Source organism: Netta rufina, assembly GCF_964035555.1.
Source record: "Netta rufina genome assembly, chromosome: 3".
NCBI lineage: Eukaryota > Metazoa > Chordata > Aves > Anseriformes > Anatidae > Netta > Netta rufina.
Window position 1 is genome coordinate 62,934,777 of NC_140125.1, and position 22,538 is coordinate 62,957,314.

The 22,538-nt window shown below is 38.5% G+C and overlaps 2 protein-coding genes across 5 annotated transcripts in view; one reads left to right on the forward strand and one right to left on the reverse strand.

The window, feature by feature from the left end:
• RARS2 (arginyl-tRNA synthetase 2, mitochondrial) overlaps positions 1–4,246 on the reverse strand; it is a 39,437-nt gene extending 35,191 nt beyond the window's left edge. For both annotated transcript variants that reach the window (XM_084283437.1, XM_084283436.1), the window contains exons 1-3: positions 4,193–4,246; positions 3,602–3,675; positions 2,854–2,959 (exon numbers count right to left, since the gene is read on the reverse strand). In XM_084283437.1, the coding sequence (XP_084139563.1) occupies positions 2,854–2,959; positions 3,602–3,675; positions 4,193–4,231 (219 nt within the window). In that variant the 5' untranslated portion in view covers positions 4,232–4,246. The remainder of the gene's footprint in view (positions 1–2,853; positions 2,960–3,601; positions 3,676–4,192) is intronic.
• A 106-nt stretch (positions 4,247–4,352) lies between these two features.
• The window catches only part of ORC3 (origin recognition complex subunit 3), a 35,182-nt gene continuing 16,996 nt past the window's right edge, over positions 4,353–22,538 (forward strand). For all 3 annotated transcript variants that reach the window (XR_014618313.1, XM_084284730.1, XM_084284731.1), the window contains exons 1-11: positions 4,353–4,427; positions 6,479–6,533; positions 9,020–9,117; positions 13,214–13,358; positions 14,671–14,775; positions 15,543–15,694; positions 16,691–16,824; positions 18,300–18,459; positions 19,253–19,366; positions 21,257–21,390; positions 21,893–21,956. Coding sequence is in view for 2 of the 3 variants with exons in the window: in XM_084284730.1 (XP_084140856.1) it covers positions 4,404–4,427; positions 6,479–6,533; positions 9,020–9,117; positions 13,214–13,358; positions 14,671–14,775; positions 15,543–15,694; positions 16,691–16,824; positions 18,300–18,459; positions 19,253–19,366; positions 21,257–21,390; positions 21,893–21,956 (1,185 nt within the window). In the remaining variant the exon portion in view is untranslated. The remainder of the gene's footprint in view (positions 4,428–6,478; positions 6,534–9,019; positions 9,118–13,213; positions 13,359–14,670; positions 14,776–15,542; positions 15,695–16,690; positions 16,825–18,299; positions 18,460–19,252; positions 19,367–21,256; positions 21,391–21,892; positions 21,957–22,538) is intronic.

Sequence of the window (22,538 nt, forward strand, 5' to 3'; positions counted from 1 at the left end):
TTCCTGACTTGAACTACAATGCCTTGCAGCAGCCAGTGATATAAACTAAAGATGTTAAAGGTTTATATATTAAAGATTCCATTTACAATTTTCAGAAGGCTCGTGTTTTGAAAATTCTGAAGCTGTAAGGAATGTATAAGCTCCTCTAATGTCAACCTCCTCTTTACACAGATTTTAGTCTCTTTACAGGTTGAGAGTTTTGGCTTCGTTTTCACTAAAGTAGCTTCCTTTCATAGGCAGGACATTTTCTCAAACAACAAAAACAAACAAGTTATCTTCTGTTGCTTTTTGTTTGTCTTATAACTTGGTCTTTGACAGAGGCAAGCTACACATTCCTACTGAAGCACATCAGCACGAAGAAGAAATTCTATCCCCATTCTAGGTCTTGTAGTTAGACCCTACCTCAAACAGGAGTAATTACTGTTAGCCTGTAAGTTCTTTAACCTTAACAATCTCCAATAACAACAAATTCCATTGTTTATTCATAAGCTACATGAAAGAAATATCTCTTTTATTGACTCTGAATTTCCTTCCTCTTTGTTTTACTGAAGGCCCATTTCACCCATGTTATGGGGCAGATATAAAACAGAAATTCCCACTGCACTTTCTCCATACTGTTTGTTCTGCTAAGTGTTTTCTACATCATCTGTCACTACCATCTCAGTGTTTTTTTCAACTCTTTAATATGAGAGCTTATTTGTCCTCTCCATAGCTGTATCAATTCTTCCAAGTACTTAACCATTCTTTAGTAACCAGATCTCTCCATGCCTACGGCTTGGATCAGAATGCTGTATCAGAATATCCTATAAAGGCATAAAAAGAAAAAAAGTTCCCTCTCAGCCAAGAACTAACAGTTGAAAGATGAAGCAAGAAGCAGCCACCCAAATAAAATCAAAAGCCAACAGAAACAAGACAATTAGAACCTTAATGACAGACAAATCTCAGCGTATCTTAGCATATTATGTTCCATTTGGCATCATGCTGCCTGATTATTTTGGCTACTTTAGTCAGTGGGAACTATTTCAGTCTCTTCTGCCTAACCTAAATATCTGTATTTCAAACATTGTGACCAATTTCCTCTTCAGTGACTAAGAGCATGCTATTGAAACTCGAGGTACTCTATCAACTTTTTTTTTTTTTTTTATCATGACAAACACTGATCACTGCCTACATTTCTGTCTCACTGCTAATTTTTGATATTATGGTTATATTCTGCATATTTGTATTTCTATACTGCTTACCTTTGTGGATGACATGATCAGTCTAAACAAATCATAATAAATGCATTGCCTTTATCCAATATCCAACAAAAATGATTCTAAGAGATTAGAAGTTTTTTTTTCTTTCTTTTTTTTTTTTTTTTCCCTCCTTTGGTTAACCAGCGTGGTGTATTCAATTTCTGAGCTTATATTGATGGTTTGCTCTTTTCTACTGTTACATCCGCTTTGCCGTGTAAAGATGTGAGGCTCGGTGGCCAAGATTTATTTAATGAGCCAGAACCAATAAAAGAGAAAGACACATTTGTAGCTTTCACATCACTGGTAACAGCAGTTGTTTTTAAAGTGACAGACTAGACACCAGGAAAAGAATCGCTACCATGATGTTACAGTCATGGGAACAGAATGCCCACAGAGGCTGTTAAATCCTTGGAGGCCTATAAAACCACAGTGGATTTCAAAAGTCTTGAGGATACTCATCCAAAACCCCTCAATAACCCGCTTTGAGAAGGAGACTGGAACAAATCACTTCCTGAGGCCCTTTCCAACTTACATTATTCTATGATGCTAGATCATCTTAAAGTAGTTTCAGAACTTTTGGTTGTACATCTGTGCACCATCAGCTCTTCCTTTGCCTGATATAGAATACATGTATTCATGTGTTACAAAAATGGGTCCAAAGTATGGCTCTCTTCAACTTCTCAGCAGTGAAGTATGAAATGAGGAAATAGCTTAGCTTCTCAGAAACAAATTCTTTTATTTGTCCTTTTAAACTCCTGATCATATAGCAACCCTACTGATTCCCTCTCAAACTTATTCTTTCTGAGGCAGATGAAGCATCTTTTTTACACTTTTATTATTTGATCTACTGCCTCTTGGCAGCTAACATTATCACTACTTCTTAGTTTATACTCCTCTTCATCAGCACCAGTAGCAACTTCTTAGATTTTGAAGGATTTTTTTCATCTCTAATGATCCCTCAAAACCTAGCATCACCTTTCTGGTCCCTCTTTCAACTTTATACATACCAACTTCTCTGAAGTTTTCTTCTCTTCCGTGTACCTTCTGTTTCTTCAAGATTCATGTCACTTATGTATATCTTGTTTTGCCTGTTGCTTCTTTTTTATTACAGTAGTTAGCCTTAATGACTCAGCCACTGCAATTTCCCATGGCCTGAAATGGCCATGAAAACATTGCTGTTCTAAGAAACCTCAAGTTCAAACAGTTAGTGAGAAGACTGGCCTGTTTGACCCACAGGTTAAGTTTCTTCATTGTGATTCTAGTGTTGGAGTTTGCCATCTTTGATTTCTCAGGCCACTACATACTCAATTTTTTCCTCTAGTTTTGGTCAACAGTACGGACCAAAGCAGAGCTTTTAGGCAGTGCTTCCTAACTCACAAACATGACTTACTCTCAAACTATTTTAAAACCACAATTTCACAAGAAACTTAACTAAAACTGCTCCTCTGATTACCTGTGAAGACTGTGTACAATGACAATGGGTGCAGTCATTACACTCCTCTGATCCAAAGAGATATATGAAGAAAGAATACCATTTACTTTACGATGCCTGTTACATCCCTAGTCTGTAAGTTCATTACTGTGTCAAATACATGGAATTAACATATTAGCATACCTTCTCAGCTAGCTTCTGAGCTTGAAGCTGAAGATCTTGTGCTAAGCAATCACCAGAATGGTTTTCTAGAACAGAAGCAACAGAAAGCTGGAAATCAGCAACATGCCTGGAAAAAAAAAAAAAAAAAAAAAAAAAGGAACAGATGAAAATCAGGGAAAAAAGTGTTGAAATGATGTGGAGATTTGACAAATCCAAGCTGACTCTGCACTCTGCATATGGCAAGTCTAATTGGCAAGAATAACCCAGTCACTGGTACCCAAAAGTAAGCTACATTTAGAAAGCCGCAGTAGAAAGCTAAATATTACCTTTGCTCTAATACAACTGTAAAATACATATGGTAAAATAACCATTTCACAGTAAAAAAAAAATGTTATACTTATGAATAAAAGTAGTTTATCTGCCAAAAATACTACACCTCTTAAGCATGACAGGGAAAAAATCTGTAACTTCACATTAGTTCTAAGCAGTTTCATATTTAGTTAATTTATTAATACTGAAACATTTACCATTCAAGTGGTGCATATTATTTATATGTTTGAAGCAATTATATTTGTATTGAGCTTGCTTCAGAAAACAGAGTGGTTTAATTAGATTTAGGTATCTTCTTATAATTGGACTGGTATATTAGCTTTGGTTTCCTTTTCTGTATTTCTATTTCCCTGAAGCCCTGTTAAGCCATTGCACTAACAAACACAACCAAAAATAATATAACATGACAAGATATTGTAAGATAAAGTGCAAACTCTACCGTTTTTTGGAGACAGGAACTGCAGATATGGACTTTATTAGTTTTTCTGGCGGCAGATCCAAAACTTTGGAAAGCTAAATTCGAAATAAAGAACAAAGTGGCTTAAGTGAGAAAGACCCAGGAGAAGTACTGCTCCCTGCTTATATACTTGTGAGGGATTTGAGGGATTTTCAAGTAAATTTCCTCTCAGGGGAAGGAAATAAATAATTATTTAGTACTTTAAGCTTGCTTTTTTCCGATTTGCAACGCAAACGCAGGGAATAGTAAAGAAACCTTATAAAGGGAAGAGGAAAAAAAATAAAAGACAAGACAAAACATCGCGTACAGGTCCTTTATTTCACAGGATAACGTTTATTTTATTTATTTAGTTATTTATTTTTATCCTCGAGCCCCTGCACGCCATGACCGGACTCCCCCCCACCCCCCCGGCCATTAGGGGTGGGCGGGCCAACGAAGCCCGCGCCGGTCCCCTTGGCAACCGGCCCTACCAACTGCCGGAGGGGGGGGTCCGGCTGAGGGCTCAAACCGGGCGGCTCCGTTTTCGGGGCAGCCCCGCTCCCGGTGACCGGAGGGCGGGTTGTGGAGGGTTACCTGGCTGGCGATGCTCCTCCGGAAGGCGCAGGCTGCCATGACCGGGCGGCGGGGCGGGAGGTCAGCACCGCCCCTTGCCCCCGCCCGCCGTCTTTCGGCCCGCCCTGTCAGCGCCGCGCGGCCCCGCACTGCGCATGCGCCGCGGCCCCGTCCCCTCAGGGCCGCGCGGCCGTTACCTCACGGAGCCGTTAGCGGGGGGGGAGGGGGCGACATGAGCGCGGGCTCCGTCTCCAAGGTGAGGCGGCGGGGGGGGGGGGGGTGGCGTTTGCCGTCGTTTAAGCGTTAAATTTATGTAATTTTTTTTTTTTTTTTTTTTTTTTTTGAAAGCTTAACGTTTGGTTCACGGCCAGGGGCGATAGCGAGGAGGCAGGGCGCTTCGGTTGAAATGTGTGAGGGCACCGCGCTGTGTGGTGTGGCGCTCGGCTGTGTCGCGGGCTGCAGCGCGCAGGGAGGTTTTTTTTTTTTTACCTCAGGAAAAATCCTTCCCCTCGTGTTGTTTTCCACGGGACCCAGGCGTGTGTCTGCGTCCTTCGGTGTGGAAGTGGCCGTGCTTCCAGGGGGGCAGGGAGCTGCTTCCAAACAAAGTTAAAATTGAATTCAGATCGGGTGGGTTTCCCTTTTAAAAATGTTGCTTTTAAGGATTTGGGCAGTGAAGGGTACTTCTGTTGTGTCCTGTGTCTTAAATGTCATACTTGGTCATTTTATATGCTCATCTCTACTACATTGAATGTAAACCATTAAATAATATTTATATTTCATTAGACTTAAACATCATTTCTTCTTATATCTATGCGCTTTATTCTTTTCATAGAATCACAGGATGCTTTGGGTTGGAAGGGACCTCAAAGCCCACCCAGTCCCACCCCCTGCCATGGGCAGGGACACCTCCCACCAGCCCAGGCTGCCCAAAGCCCCATCCAGCCTGGCCTTGAGCACCTCCAGGGATGGGGCATCCACAGCTCCTCCGGGCAGCCTGTGCCAGGGCCTCATCATCCCCTGAGTGATTTGGGCCAATTCCAGCTGTCCTCTCAGGAATTACTGTGCTGACTTACTGTGTGTAATGCAGCGTAAATAAGCCTGTATCAAATATTTTTGTAGTGGAATTGTTCCACAGCATTTAGGGTATGGACGACACAGCTGGACAACTTTTGTCCATCTATTTTTAAACAGTTTTTAATATATTTATTAAAACGAAAAGTATCCGAGAACTTCTCCAATTCCTAAGGCAGTTTTTCAGAAGGGGACAATATAAGTATCAGTGTTTGACTTCAGATCCTTTTTTGAATCAGAAGGGAAATAATGTGTCCGAAGATACCCAAAAAACTAGTGTCTGTAATCAAAATTGAACATCTTTCTAGAGTTTTACTTTTATTAGATCATTCTTACACTGGTGGCTGAACTGTCTCAGTTTAAGTTCAATAATCTTTGTTTACGCAAGCATCTCTGTGGGAAATACTGCATGGAATCAGTCTGTTTAAATACCTTGAACATTTGTGTTTTTGCTTCACTCTTGCTGTGGCATGAGAACCTTACAGCGAGAGCTGGGGACAGTGTACGATTGCTGGTATAAAGGAAATCACAAAAAGAAGATGAGTATTGATTTGGGAAGATGATGGGAGAAATTTCAGGTTTTCTATAGAAAAATGAAAAAATCTCCCAGAACTCAAAGCTTAATACTTGCAGTTGATTTCATCCTTCTTGGTGACGGATCAGATCTAATTGTGAGATGACTTCTATTTGGAGGACTTCTGTAGGCAGGGTTTTTATTTATCTGAACCTTTCCCAAGTATTTGTCATTCTGCTTTTATCCATCTTTACTTTTCTGAGTTGGGATGGACTTCTTGTCCTCTGCAGTTGCAGGGTGTCACTGGCTTTTGGATCACCTCTTCTGTGCATCCCAGTCTCTCGCTTTGTTTTGCTTTTAACTAAATCTGTATTGAGGAAACTATTGATGTGTCCCCAGGGAATCATTTCCTCTTAATTTTAAATCTATTGAATGAAGGTACATGAGGAGTTCAACGATTCCTCTCTCGCTGCTGTTCTTGCTGATAGATGAATTGAAGAACATAATGGAAGGGTAATAGAAGTTGTGCTGGAATACTGGTTCCGTTGCTTTTCTAGAATGAAACAGGACAATAAAAGCACAACTAATGGTATCCGTAAGACGCTGGCAATTTGGTTAAATTGGTGATGGAACACTGCGATTAAAGAGAATAAAATGGCCTTAGGAGTCACAGTCAGATAGATGCTCGTTTTGAAGTTTATATTTTTCTTGTTATTCTCCAGGGCTGCTTTGTTTTTAAACCAAGTCCCAAGAAGAGAAAGGTGTCTCAAAAAACAGGTTAGTGCATTTTGATGTATGTTGCTGTGCTTTGGGAGGGTTAATCCTGGACGCTTTGGTTCTGATTGAATTCTGTCATAGCTGTGTGAGGATTTCAGTTGCTCCTTGATGTCAGTATTTCTGAAAACTCATTTCTTCAGAAATAGTAGGTTAGCGTAAATGTTTTTTCATCTCCAACGATCAAGAATGTATAGCTGGCATTTGTCTTTGCTTTTTTTTTTTTTTTCCCATACTGCCATAAATTGTTAACTGACAAACCATCTATCTGAAGAGTCCGAATGAGCCACTTCTAAGCTATGGGAGTCAGAAATGATATCCCATTCATAATTCTTACCCTGTGTGGGTAGTTTTTCTTCTTTTCCTCAAACAACTTTGGCAGAAGCCATTTGTGAACACCTCTTGGCTTGTGTTCACTAACTTTTGTTGTTATATTTACGTTCTTTTCTCCAATCCGAAAGGCATGTATACAAGTCTCGGGGCGTTTGAGGAAGACCAAATGGGACAGGCTCTTATTGGAGCCATAAATAAGGCCGCTCAAATAGTTGCTGTTTGAGAGTTGGTCAGGGAACTAATTGTTCTTATTCCCAAGTTAAACTTTTTCGGCAGGGACGGAGCTGTCAAGAAGTGTGACAGTTTGAAAATATATATTATAAAAAAAGTGGACGGGAAAGTAATAAAGCTTTGGAAATCATCACAGGCTCCTTCATTACCAGAGGGACTTAAAACAGCACCTGCTTTAAAATTAATCTCAAATTATTTTTTTTTGTGTGAGAGTTGGCACATCTGTGGCTCAGGGAACGAGAGGTAGGCAGATATAATCCAGTCTGTCATTTCAAGTCATTGCAAGATAAATAAACTAACAACCAAGACCTGTGCACTTAAACCACACTGGAATTTTACCCTGTACTGAACAGTATGTTTTTGCAGGATTTATAAATCATGGTTGGAAAAATGTGTTGCTCCACTTAGCACATACTTTGTCACAGAAAAATGAATTTGACTGGGCTGTTCTGAAAAGAGAAGCAGAAGGGAGCTAGTCGGACTGCTAACAGCAGTTAATTCAAATGGCGTTCTAAATAAACATGACTTTGATGTGCATATGTTGAGTTTGGAAGGCCAAACCTGACAAATGTGAAGTTTCAGGTGTGGTTGATATACTCTTGCACCTCACAAAGGCCTTCTGTGCACATTTGCACATGCAGTTTGAGGTTTGGTAGTATAGAAAGAATTTTATTCTTTGATTATAATAACAGTGTGGTGGCTGGATGGTCTTTAACTCAAAGCCTGTGTCATCAAAGTGTGTTATGTCTTTAAGTGATTTTTCTTAGGGATACAAATGAGGTGTCTTTAGAAAAATTTAGATGTAATATTTAATGTTGCCTTGTAGCAAGCAACAGGTAACAATAGGCTGTTTGCTTCACCTTCAGCCTTTGTGTTCTTCCAGATAGCTTTTAAGGCTTCTCTAACACTACACCAGCTGGGAGTTAGGTGTGGGTATGCTGGGAGCAGGACAGTTCCAAAGCTGTGCCATTTTATTTTATGAAATGTAGACTGTGTGAAGGTGGGAGGGAAAACAAGAAAAAAGTAACTCAGAGGTTCTGTTCAGGCTGCTATTTTACTTTCATCGCTGTCCTTGTTGGGAAGCTGGTAGAGAGTTTCTGTACTCGTATCTGTCAGCTAGAGGAGCACCTGCGAAGCCAGATGCATTCAAAAATGTGCCAAGACATTGTGGTACTGAAAAGGTGCTGATTTTTGAAGGATTTGTGGCTTTTATGGCTCAGATTTTTTTTTTTTTTTCATTTTCTTCTTTGTAAACAGCTCACGTAGAAGTGAGAGGCAGCTTAGAGATAATTCAGAAATACAGGTTTGGTTTGTGCATAAAAGTTCTGCTGTGATAGTTATGGTAGTTAAGATTATGTATTTTTTTTAAAAAAAATCTGTGTTTCAAGTAACCTAACAGTCCTTTCCCAGAATACCTTTTTGTTTGTTTGGGAAGCTGGTATTGCTGCATCTTTCCAGGAAGACAGAAAGGATTTCTTATGGGTGTGTTCTTGCAAGCCTTTGTGATTTGTATCAGACCGTAATAGTGAAGGACCCACAAAACTTCCTGAAGCAAGAAAAATATATATTATATTATATATATGTATATACCTAATGTTTGTTTTGTTTTGTTTTGTTTTGTTTTTCCCCTGATTTCGCCTTTAGCTCATCTGGGACTTGAGGTAGAAGCCAGCTCTTTGACTGAAGCCTGTATAGTTGGGCAGTAGATTCTGCTTATTCTGTCACTTACTCTACCAGATACCAGCAGTTAATTAACTGGCTAAGAGAAAAGTCATCGCCCTTATACCTGTATAGATAGATATAACAGATATATCTATCTAGATATCTTTATCTATAGATCTTCTTGATTCAGTTGGGTACTTCGCTTTCTTCTCAAGAAAAAATGATTTGTTCTAATAATATTTGTGTTTCCCTTTGCTTTCTAGCTGACTACTTCAGGGAAGGAAACAGTGATGCAGAGGATAGCGAGTTACGGTTTGCTACTTGTCAGTCATTATGGAAACACGTGAAATTGGAAGCAGAGGTGAGTCTTGCACCTTATACTAAAGCATTTACAACAGCGTTGCTTGCTTCTTTGTTTTTGGAGGTCTCTTTTTACACACTTAAAGAACAATTTGTTAAAGCAATAAAAGGGCCAGAAATAATGACCAAGACTGAAATCCTTTTCTAGTGTACAAAAGTAAAAAAGTAAAAATAAAAAAGTCCATCAGTTACACATTACTTCTTACCACAGAACTACATGCTTTTGATGCGTCAAGCTGCTTCTTCTAAGCTGTTTTAACTAATTGACCTTCTTATTAATTCCTGGCATACTTTTTATTTTCTCTATTTCCAATTCTATTCTGTGTCTGCCAGCCCTCTGAGGACTTCAGGCTGCTTTTGACCTCAGTGTTACGGAACTCACAGCAGCCCAAGATTCACTGGATTTATGTGAATGCAAGTGCATGGATGTCAAATAGTGAAACATAAGGCTGCAAGCTCAGTCTGTTGAGTTAGTACCCACAGTGTCAGTGGGTTTGTCTGGTGGGGATAGGAGTTAATTTCGTACTGAACTGTGGCCTCCTAATTGTTGTGTGGTGGATGGCATGCTGTTGTTGTGTCTGAGTAGCCAGCTGGCTTGTATTATAGCATGAATAATTGCTTCCGTACAGCAGGGATTTCCTCCTCTATTTGGTGTCAAGGATTCTGGGCAAGTATTCCGTATTCCTCTGCCTGCTATTGGGCATTAAACATTATGAGATTTTTTTTCCCCAAGTTTGTTTTGGGATATACAGTAGGAGCCAGCTGGATGGAGCTTACAATCTGGACCCTTGGGCTGAACTCGTAAATTCCTCTAATTCTGTTTCTACTGTTCCATGATCCAGCTCTCTTGGACTTGTCAGCACACTTCTCAAACCGCAACAACCAGGGTGCGCAAAGCAGCGTGCAACACCGCAGTGCTGATCCCAGAGAACAGAAGCTTTGGGAGGTGTAGTTGGTATCATCCTGCTAGCTGCTTCAGCCCAACAGGTTAGCCACCAGCACTGGCAGAAACTGCCTTGTCAGTTACACAATGAGGCTAGAGGGGCAATGACATCTGTAGCCACTTCTGGAAAACCTTTTCTTGTCTTCTTAATTTGGCATGGTGTTGTCAAGGCTTTTGAAATTATGCTTCTAGATAGCCAACAGTGGCTGCAGGATTTTCAACTTGATGAAGTGTTTTTTTTCCTAGTGCTCTGCAAATATTTGTCCAAGAGCAGCTAGCACAACCCATCATGGTAAAAGCCTCCCTTAACTACTTAGAAGCACAGAATCATTGCCATCTGGAAAATCATCATTCTTTCCTGTCCTAAATATTTCGCTGTTGGTGGCTTTTTTTTTTTTTTTTTTTTTTTTTTTTTTTGAATGCTGCTAGGAGTTCACCAAATACTTTTGTCTCTTTTTTTCTCCTCTGGGTGGAAGACAGTTCATCTCTACATTGACAAATTGGCATCAGCCTTGCCTTAGTTTGCTTTACCCAGCAACAGATTATCTGTAGTTATTTTTGATGCCATACATCAAATTTTCTTCACTAAGCTTCTGGGGTATCTGTTATGTTTTCTTACTGAATTTTGAATTTCTGTCCTTTTGTCCTGCTGTTGGAAAACTTGGAGGTGATAATTGTTTTTACTTAGATGTGACAATTCAGCTCAGAAGGGATCTTAGAAAGCTTCTAGTCCTTCAAAGTCTCTGAAGTGCTTCTCAAAGCAGCATCACTTCGTGAGGTCAGGCCAGGTAGGTGAGAGCTTTATCCAGTCAGGATTTTATTTTGCACTTGGAAGCCGTGGTGTAGCAAACCCAATCCATGGTAGAATACCTGAGAAGTGTATGGCGTGCTGATTGGGACTTTTATTCTGGGGCGCTAAGTAGTAGTGCACCAAGGGTAGGATGTTCACTGAAGTGTTTGCCGGGATATGCTACCTGACATTTTTGTGTCAAGCTGTGTGCTTGTGTTGGTCTTTTTTCAGTTCTCTGAAACCTGTCTGAGGTGTTGAATGCTGACATGGATTTGACCTCCAAGTACTTTGTTGTGGAACACTCTCGGCCTTTGTATGTCTATCACAAACTGTGCTGCAGTGGTGGCATTTGGTGATGACATCCTCTCAGGCTTCTCACAACATGAAAAGCTAGCAAAAGTACGACAGGAATTATGCTCTTGTCCTTGTTTTTTTTTTTTTTTTTTTTTGAATGTGAATTTTTGACCTCCTTTGTTCCACTGTTGCAGGATATCCCGGGCTTGACCCCTGCTTTCAGCAGTGGTCATGCAAATATTCTTGTTATGATATATCTCATTGAGGGCTTTCAGAAACATTCTCTTCTTGTAAGGTCACAAATTTTAGGTGTTACACCAGAATCCAGATTAGAAACACAAATCCCAAGTGCAGGGCTGTAACATGGTAATTTTAGCTCTAAGGTGCAAATAATAGTTTTCAGAGCACACGTGGCAAAACCTCGCTGGGTGTTAGTGTTGTAACAGGGATTGAATTGCCAGATCAATTTTTCAACTTTTTTTTCAATGTTTCCAGAGTAGTGTCATGCAAGTAAATGAGTTGGTCACTTGAGATGCAGAGCAGCCTAAAATACTTGGTGGAAAACTACCAGAATAGTGCAAATAATGAAGTTATTTTCACAAAAGACTGATGGATTTAAGAAAGCTAAGCAAGTGTGTAATGGTACGGCAAACTGAATTCGATCTTCACGAACGCACAGTGAAAAAAATGGTAGAAAGTGGAACTATGCAATGTGAGGACTCAGAATCTTATTAGATGGGCTTAGTGAAAACTTGTACGGTAATAATCAGAAGCTCAAGGCCTGATGGATTTTGAAGCAGAAGCTCTGATGATCGTTATGGGATGAATGGTAATGGAGAAGCTCTTATGATACTGTTATAAACTGATGGCATAAACTGTACTTTTTGAAATGTTACAGTTTTTTCTCAGTTGCCATAGAATTTACCTGGTGTGAGCTCAGAGACAGACAATCAACGTCAAAAAGACAGAAGAATAGTTTTGAATAAGTAGAGGGTGAAAAGATGAAGACTATTTTGCATGTGTTTTGTCAGTTTATCAGTCCTTTATGAAGTGTGCAGTAGGAACTCTTCTCTGTCATAGAAACGGAGCTCAGGTTTTTGAGGAGGCATCATATTCCACATCCTGGAGATGTGTTCGTAACTCTTTTGGTAGCTGCCTCAGCAATACTGCCAGAGACAACCTTTGTGGCTCCTTTTAAAATCAAGTTCACAGCGGGGTGTGTCACTTCTTGTTCCTAAGAAATCTCAATCATGATTTTATTGGGAATAGGGGCTTAATTTTCATCAGCCTTCTAGAGTATGTCCTGATAATTCTAAACTTCAGAGCATGTTTTTGGCTCTTCTAGCAGAAGGGACATTGTGGATTAGAGACAGATTTTCAAAGGCACATACATAATAAAAGAAACACAAAATGTTTCTAGTATATATCTGCATTTAAAAGTGTTTTTTTTTTTTTTCCCCCACTGCCCATCTCTCACCTTGCAGTATATTCTGGTATGAAGATCATCCTGAAGGGCAAAAGACAGTGAAGCAAATGAGGCAGTTGCATGGTTTAGTATTTGTTTATTTTTTTCTGTAATGCTTTGTTTCATCATTTCTTTTTTTCTTTCAATTTGAATTAAATTTGAAGGACCTGATTGTTAGTTCTCATACGGATCCCTCAGAAGAGACCTTATGGGAGAGTTTTTTTAACCTAGGAGGGAATAATAGAAGTTTTTATAAACATTCGTTATGTTCATTATATTTATTCCTTCTGTGTCACTTCTGCTTTGCCTGTGTATTTTTGTCTCCTTTAAAGCCTGTGGTATCATAACAGTTAAGCTCATTTGCTGTACAGGTTATTGTTGAGACATTAGACCAGAAGTTCCAAGATGGGAAATGTCTGTGTTTTTCACATAGTGAATACACTGGCATGTTTTTAATTAAAAACAAACAAAAAACCCACTAGTGTTACATCAGATTTTGCACTGGAGTTTTAAGGATTCAATCCAATGCAGGGAAAGGGTAGGAAAATTAAGATATACTGGTGTTTACACATTTCTATAAATAAAAACTCTCTGCTTCTTTACAGCAAATAGAGGAAGATTTGAATAAGCAGTTATTTGATAACCTCGTGAGTTTTTTGAGGCGGTCTCATTCCGAGTTCCAGGAGAAGACAACAGAATGGAATTGTCGGATGAAGTCCAGAGAAATCCCTACTGCGGCTCTTGTCTTAGGTAACTTTTTAAAGATGCATTCTGTTATATCCATTTGTTCTCATACAGAGGCTTAAAATTGATACAGAGATCAAAGAAATTGTATTGCTGATTTCCAGCAATTAGTGTGAGCAACATCAGCTTTCAGAAATGTTAACAGAAGAGATTGGGCTGGGAGAAGGAAGCAAGATTTGACCTGCTTGCCTTTTGTCTGTGTACACAGTCACGCAGTAAGGAACACCTTCCTTTAAGGTGTGTCTTAGACAACTGGCCATTCATGATCCCTCCCTCCCTCCTCCCCCGCTGATACCACAGAGATGCTTTGATTCTGTCCTCTTTTTTGGCACTAATTTCTTTGGTGGTTTCTGTGACTAACCATGGGATTATACAGCCTGTTTTTCTGATAACTGTTAAAGAGTTGATTCTTGCAGTGTATCTTTTCATGTAGTCTTCTACATGAAAAGCATTATCTTGGAAAAGGAGCAGAAGGTGAGAAAAATAGCCGAAGGTTTTAGTACTGAAGGTAGCAGAGGTCAGAAGTCTTTTTTTTTTTTTTTTTTTTTTTTTTTTTTGCTTCAAATGTTTATAACTAAACCTGGACCGGGTGCAGGACAACCTGATTATATTTTTACTGGATCATGTTAGGTAACCTAAAATTAGGCCTGCGCTGCAGAATTACCATGTGAACACTAACAGAGCCTGGAAGGTTAGTCTGCTTTTGTAGGTAGCAGAAAGTTCCTGCTTTGAATATTTCTGTGGAAGAAGCTGTGAATTGCCCTCTGGAGAGACTTTTTCTTTCTTTGTTTGACTAAGAATGTTCACAAAGGCAGTAAAAGTTGAGTAGTTCATAATAAATTCAGAATGTGTTTCATTGAAACTCAGTAATTCCTCCCCTTACATAAGCCTCGTGAGGATCCAGGTCTCAGGTGTCTGCACTGCTGCTTTTCTAGAGAAAGCAAATTTCATCTTTTTGTCTGCGGTGCTTAGATGACTGTGGATGTCTTCGGCAGTTATGAGAGGCAGGGAAGCTAGAAAACCAATCCCAGTCCCTGCAGGTTTTCACCCTTGAGAAATCTTTCATAAAAAAAATAAGGCAAAGTACTACATGAGCCATCCTTAAAGTGATTCCCGGTTCCTTTCAGTTGGCCAGTATGAATATGCATGCTTAATCTTATGCTAGTTTTTCATCTTACCTCATAGATGATATGATGCTTTTCATTCCTTCCCTGAATATTTGTGGTATCTTCTGTTTTTTTGTCTTCTGTCCATTTTATTGTTCCGTCACTGTGGTCACAAGTCACAGCAAAATGCACTTAGTTTGTCTTTCTTCTAGGTGTAAATGTTACAGATCATGACTTGACTTTCAGAAGTCTCTCGGAAGTCCTTCAGAATAGAGTTACTCCTTATGTAGCCTTGCTGCAAGCCAAAGATTGCCCAGGTAAATACTGCAGTATCTTTGCTTCTTCATCTGAATAAGTTGTCAGTTAACTAGTTTTTGCCCCAAAGGTAAGAATAATAGGATGGAGGGATATTGAACGCCTCCTAAAGATTTGTTCAATCCTACATTAACATCACAGTAATGCTTACTATGTTTTAAGAGGTGTCCAGTTCTGTTGTCTGGTTCTGTTTAAGACAGTGAAGATTGAAGTAATTTGTGCTATGAATATCAAGAACGTGCTGTTTTGTGTACTGCATGTTGATATTGAAGGTTGGCTTTCCTCTTTTTTGATCAGATCGTGTATGTATGCATTTCATTTTTTATCCGCTTAATTACACTGAAGAAATGGGTAAAAAATTGTTTCTCCCCTGCTCTTTATTTAAGTATAAAAGGTTGTTTAAATAAAAAGGTTTGAATCACTCAGCAGCATTCCCCAAGCTATTGATCGGCCTTTTCATTTATTTTTAGGCCACTCTGATAGCATTTCTGGAGTTCAGGAAAGGTGCAGGGCCACCATCTTAACTTGAGTTGTTGCTATCTCGGCAACTTAATAGGATACATTTTACTGCATTAACAACATTCATGCCATGAATACTTTGAAGCATTATGTAGCGTGAGATGTGCGTCCTGGAGAGAGGAGGAGAATAATAAGAAAAGTGAAAAATAATAACTTGGGGAAATTTCTTAGAGCATGAGTTGGGGAAGTGCTAAGATTCTAGGCAACTAACTGAACATCTTTATTGTCTGTCTAAAAATGTGTTGTGAAGGTATAAAAAATCTGATGCAGAAGCTCTTGGGGCAGCTGATGAACTGCTATGTAGATGTGGACTCAGAGGAAGACGACTACGTGCAGACTTCCCAGAATAGAATACGTTGTTCAATGACTTCTCTAATCACCTGGTATGAAAGTGTAACAAAGGTATGATTTTGGTTTTTGTATCACCAGTTTACAAAAATGTCTGACCTTTAGATTCTTTTAAAAGGGAAATTGAATACCTCAGATTTATATGCAGTAGTGAAGGAACACCAAAGGTTAGCTTTTCATTTAATACTAAGAAACGACCGAGACTGAGGTGATTTGAAAGTAAATCTGTAACAGATGTGGAGTTAGTTTCTGATGAGGTATGAATGTCAGCATTCTGGAAATTGGGTAAAGTACTGTTTTATGATATGTTTACATGGGAACCAGAAGCTTAAAATGCAGTACAACTTCATGCCAGATGCTGTTCTCCCTGGAGCGCTGAGGTGTTTTGCTTGTTAAAACAAAACTTCAAGAAAGAACAGCCATCTGGGGAGGGGGCACCATTTTAGTGCTGTATGTCATCATGTTTGTTATCATGTTATCATCATGTTATTAGTGGCAGTGTGTCATCTGCAACCCTTACTACGTTGAAAAGCTGTGACAAAATAACTGTAAATGGTTTTTATCCTTTTATTTAATAAAGCTAATGATGTTTTATTCGAGTATTTTCTTCTGTCATGAATAAAAGCTAGAACTGATTTTGCGAGCAGTGTGTTAAATAAAAGTTTAATGAGTACCTGCAGTTTTTATTACAGTGTAAATGTATAGAAAATGGGCAACTTCCAGGTACCCAACTAAAATCTTTATCCTCGATCGCAACACACTTTTACTTATTCTGTCCCACAGAGCTATCCTTGTCTTCGTTGAATGTGTTGTTGTTTGTTTAGCTTTTAAAAATGTATTTATTCTTTGCACTTCCTGCTATGCAATACAAAAAGAAGAACATTTGCGTTCTAGATGCTTGTAATACATACAGTTGTAGCAAAATACGTACAAAATATGAAGAAAAAAAGTCAGCCACGTCACTTTGGAGCATTATAACATTGTACGCGTGATTCAATCTTTTTATTTTACTGTCTTCTGTTTATTAATGTGTAACCATTGGCTTTAAAGAAAACGGATTTTGAGACTCCAAGCAAAAAAAGAACTTCCTCCAGACACTGGCAGTCTCCTCCAGTTGTGGTTATCTTCAAAGATATGGAAAGTTTCACCACAAAAGTACTTCAAGATTTCATAGTTATCAGCAGGTAATGTGACTTTAAGTTTTGTTCTTCCACTCTGTTACCCATTTTCTATTTGCAACTGTTTAGAACTGCAGGGGGGTTGGACTAGATGATCTTTAGAGGTCCCTTCCAACCTCAGCCATTCTGTGATCTGTGATAACTGATGTAAACTGTTTAAAGGTTTCTAGCTTACTAATGGAAGTGCTAGAAATTCTCTGATTTTTATATAGTTTGTGTTGACCAGGATGTGTAATGAGTAGCTGACTACCTCTGGTGCTTCTGTCCTTCCTTAATACTGTTCTCCTTGATATCATCTCCAGCATTTCAGTCAATAACCCCTGCTACTCTCCAAAAAGAGCATCTTCTGTTCAGTTACAGTAGGATCAGAGCTGCAGCTGTAGAGTTAATTCAGTTGCAGCATGCACATCTGACATCACCTCTAAAAATGGTTGAGCAGTTTCACTTGCTGTGAGGCCTGCAATAAAATTTTTTGCTACTTTAAATCTGGCAGATGGGTTCTCCGGGGAACATTTCAAGATGTAAAAACAGAAATCATAATCATCTCAAAATAATTATGCTGTAGGGCAGGGGAAGATGAGGTTTTAATTGTTTTTTAAGCATTGTGCTTTATTTTTTATTTATTTATTTATTTTTTTTGTAGCAGGGATAGATACCTCATCGTGAGCATGTGGAATGCAGTATAGTCTAGTTCAGGTCTGTCACGGTCTACTATTTGCAAATACATTTTTAAAGTAGACTGTATTTTGCTAAAGCCTCCCCCCCATATTTAACGCCATAGAAAGGACTTCTTAGGAGTTAGAGAAATGAAATAATTGTAGGATGACAACTGAAAGGTCAAAAAGTGTGGCTGTCATAAAAACAAAGAGAACATGAATAAATCAACATTCAGTCCTGGCCATCAGTTCTCAAAGCATATACTAAAAACAAATTATCTGTAGAAGATGGAATCTGGAGAAGCTGATTTATTTTTTTTTTTTTTAAAGTACAACGGGAAGATAGAACTTCAGAGAGGTTTCATATTTATTTTGCTGCTACTAAGTTGTGTAAAATTTGTAAATGTTCTTGTGACTGTTAGCTGTCAAAGTCTCCTCTCGTTTTTCTTTATTTCTTTGGAAAAAAAAGTCATATGCTAAGATTCAGTGCTTTGAATATAACTTTTTTGGAAGATAGGGTCAGTGCAATACTATAACTGAAAATGCTTTTTCTGCTGCTTCCTGAAATTTGAATCCTAAAATATAATTTAATTTGGTTTTCTGCTTTAGGGCTTTAAGGGTTTAAGTAGCTTCCTTTTTTTTTTTTTTTCTTTTTTCCCTTTACTCCTCGTCAAAACTCCTGGCAACAAATCTTTTAATTGGTCCATTTCTTGCAGGTAAATCATTTGAGCTCAGTGCTGTAGTATTAATAGAATGTGTTTTATTTATGATTTTCTATAATGTAACTATTAACGTTTTTTCTCCCCTCCTCACCCCGTGATCTAGTCAGCATATCCATGAATTACCTCTAGTACTGGTTTTTGGAATCGCTACATCTCCAATGATTATCCACGGCTTACTTCCTCACTCTGTTTCCTCTCTGCTGTGCATAGAGCTTTTCCAGTCCCTTTCCTGTAAGGAGCACCTGTCTACTATAATTGACAAGGTAATTCCCTTTCTAAATAGGAGTGTGTGTATTCAAGGACAGTGTACATGTGTGGCCTCTACAAACAAGTTTTTTCTGAAGCTTTTGGAATGGAATCTGTTCCTGAGAGCTGTGAATTTGGGAAATTTTTACTCATAACTGCAGAGCAGCTTATTAATGCCAAGAGCTTCCTCTCTACGTTAATAGACACCTGCTTTCATCTTTGATTTGCATTCACATCTGTACGTACATACTGGGACAATTACATTTCGACATTCCCACATCTTCATTAGAGGAGTGCTTTGATCCAAGTTTGGCTTTGTTCAGAAAAGGATAGTCTTTAAAATAAATGAGCTCAGCTTTAATTCTGCTGCTTGTCAAAAATTAGCAGAGTTATCCAAATGGTTAATTCATACGGACACTTTGCCGTTGTGGTTTTTGGTATACCACTTTGTGCAGGATTTATGAACATGCTGAAAGCGGTGACATCCTTGGTTGTTACAGAGATCTATTTTCTATTATTTGTAACTTAAAAAATAATACGAAAACAACGTTAAGCTAAAACTAACTTCAAACATTGCTTATTAGTAAAAAGAACTTAGAAAAATATATTGAAATAAACTGAAAGTCTTTGCACAGGTATTTGTTCTAGTAGAAATACAGTTTTTACAAGTTGGCAGTGTATTTAGTAACTCACTTAGTTGCATGTTAACATACGCTGAGAATTGTATTAAATTGTACTTAGAAATTTTACTAAATTGAATTAAGGAAAGAATTTCTCCTATGGCTATGTTTTCCTTTTTGTCTCCCTTAGGTACTTCTAACAACCCAGTTTCCACTTAAACTGAGTGAGAAAGTTCTTCAGGTTCTCATCAACATATTCTTGTACCATGATTTTTCTGTCCAGAATTTTATCAAAGGCTTTCAGGTAGGTGATGGTAACAAAATCTCAAGTAATGGGTGCTGAAAATGAAGCGTTATTACTAGACATTGAAAGATTTTTTTTTGGATCCCATTCTTGCTGTCATTGACGTAGATGAAAAAAATGCCCTTTGAAAACATCTTGGTTCTGTGAGCAGGTGGGTGTTTCTCTGCTAAAGTTTTAAAGAAAAACTTACAGGGCCAGGTATAAGGGGGCATTTAAAAATCAGTTTATTAGCTTATTTTGCCACAAAAGAAAGGTGTTCTTAAAAGTTGAACTTAAAAAGGTGACCTGCCTTAATGGGTAGGAAAGGCCTCTTTATTGCTATGGGTTAAATTGTGGCTTCTGACACCCCTGGCAGAACTCTCCAGTTGGTTGTGTAGCAAGTTCCTGTATTTGTTCCTCTGTACCAGGTTCTTGGGCTGTGAACAGAATTTGTCCTGATGTGAGTAGGCTACACCAGTATCTCTTCCTCGCTTCCTGCTGGAACTCTTCTGAGATAATTTCTGGATGCACACTGCTTACCTTTTCAGAGAAATAGGAGCTCTAGGGCCTCTTGCTTTGTGCCTCAGAGTAGATGGTTCTTGTGCTCCAAGCAGCTGTGCAGCAACTGAAGGGTTACATTTACCCTCTTGGAAGACAAAGTGGAAGACTTCATTAATTTTTAATAAACTTTATAATAAAAAGTCCATGCAGAGTATATTTTTATTGGCTTATGTTTGTATCTAGATGTATTTCCATGTCTGAGTCTCTATGTAGCTTTTCTGGGTTGCGGACAAGAGTTTTGTGAGGAATCTTTTAATGCAGGATGGTGAAATTGTGTTTTTTTTTTTTTGTTTTTTTTTTTTTGATTGGTGCCACAAAGGAACCTGTTAGTAAAACTTGCCATTTTACAGCCCTACTCATTCAGAGTGTCTCAGGTTTCTTCATTTTTAAGATTGAGTGATTGCACGTGGCTTGGAGAAATATCCTTGCAGTAGTACCCATTCTTTCAGACAGACCTGTGCGGGTTTCTGTGTATTTCAATTCCTCTTATTTGAAAGAGTTGCCATAATTTAATGATTCCCCGCTGGCCTGATGCGGAAGTACAAGTCCTAGCCCTCACAGGGTGTGGCTGCGTCTTTGTGCTTTAAAATACTCAAGTAAAGTGCAAAAAAGCAATTTCAGGTCAGATTTCCTAAGTGATTTTTACAAGGGATGACCACCTCAGTTATGTCTAAGAGTGACGTTAACATTTCTGACAGGAAATGTCTTTCCCCTTTGGTTTTAATTTTAAATGGTTTTGGTGTGGTGGTTTGTTTGTCTGTTTTGCTGGGTTTTTAAGACTGGATGTGATTGAGACATGCTGCTGTTTTGCAAGGCCCTGGTACTAGGAATATTCAGGACAGATGAAATCAATGATAGAGCATATTTGTATTTGTGCATAGGAAGAATTTAGCAGTGTCTTTTTGTCTACATGAAACAGAAGATGAAGTGAGAACAAGCGATAAGTTTGCTTATATATTGCAGTTGCTTTTCATATCTTTAAATGTACTCTGTTATTTGTGAACATTAGAGCTGAATATGTAACCTAAAGAATGCAGCAATTTCCATAAATGAATAGGAAATATTTGACAAGCTGTAGTTATGGTTTTGCAGGAGGGGAAACAATGAGGTACTGCACATGAATAGCACACAGAGCAAAAAGGTGGTTACATGACTGTATTTAAAACTGAATAATCAGTGTGGTGTAGTGACGTGAGTTGCGGAATATATATGAACTGTAATGAATTTTTTTAAAGGAATGGCATTACTACCATTATAGAACATGCACTGTAGGGATTAAGAAAGCCTTAAAAGGTAGACATAGCAGGGAGGATGAATTTTATTAACGTCACTGGTTCTTGCTTTTTTCAGCTCTGCATTGTGGAGCATTTCTATACCCAGCCTCTTAGTGTACTGTGTTGCCATCAAGAAGAAGTAAAGAAGAGAATAAATTCTTTATCACATAATCAGTGTGAAAACATTCGAAGGCTGCCCTCTTTTAGAAGGTAAGAGGAGGAAATAAATTTTGGCACACTCACATATTTAGTCAGCATTGGAAAAGGTAAAGGGAACCTATAAACTTAACTGATAACTGTAGGCTACTTGAGCATATGTTTGTATAACAAGGGTAAATTCACCAAAAGGAGGGCAGTTCCAAATATTTTCGGGCACCCTTTGTCATCTGGTATAGAGAGTACAGCTTATGTGGTTTGCAATCTGTTGCATCGTTTGGACTTTTTTTTTTTTTTTCCTCTTGTACTTAATACAGAAACAGGCTATTATGACAAATAACCATAAATCACTTCTCAACTTGTTAAGCTGATACAGAGCATAATCTCTTGGGTTTAGTTGTAGCTTTTCAACTTGCTGGGATCTCGCTGTCCCTTTTTGAATCTTTTCAAGTAAATCCTTATATTAGCAGAAACGTTTTGAAATTTTTAACCTTATGACCTTTTAAGCACAGTTTACATCATAATTTTTATGCTCCTGTTTTTCCTTGCCATCCAGGTACGTAGAAAATCAAACATCAGAGAAGCAGATTGCACTGCTGACAACAGACGGTTTCTTAAAGGTAAAATGTTAAGAATGCCTTTGGAGAGCAAAAGTAACTTTCCAAATGTATTGGCTTATGTGAAAGGTAACAAATTATATGATTAAGATGTACAGATCTGTAAAACATTTTTTGTACAGTGCATACTGTGCTTCATATCCAGTAATGGAGAATGAGAATCCACAAGTCAGAATTTGAAATCTCTAGGCTTGCTGGGTATACCTTTATATCAAGCTGCACAGCTTTTCTTACGTCAGCTTTTAGCTATGTGTAGAAATAAAAGTGCTTAAAAAGAAGGTTACAAGGTTTATTTATGGCCTGGTCTTTTAATGCTTACTCAGACTGAGAGTGCAGTGGTTGAAGAATGAGTAAGTAATCTTCGAGGTTACTTCATGAGCTCTTACCCTTCCGTAGTCTCTGATTGAATTCAGTAGAGCAGACTGGGTCCCAAGGTGCACATTCACACTAGATGTTGTACAGGATTAAAACTTTGTTGCATGTTTATCTGGAGGTTTGTCAGGTGATTAAAGTCAGGCTACTGCTATTGTTGCGAGCACTTCAGGAATTCATCATACAGTAAAAGCGTTTGTAATTATCATTAGC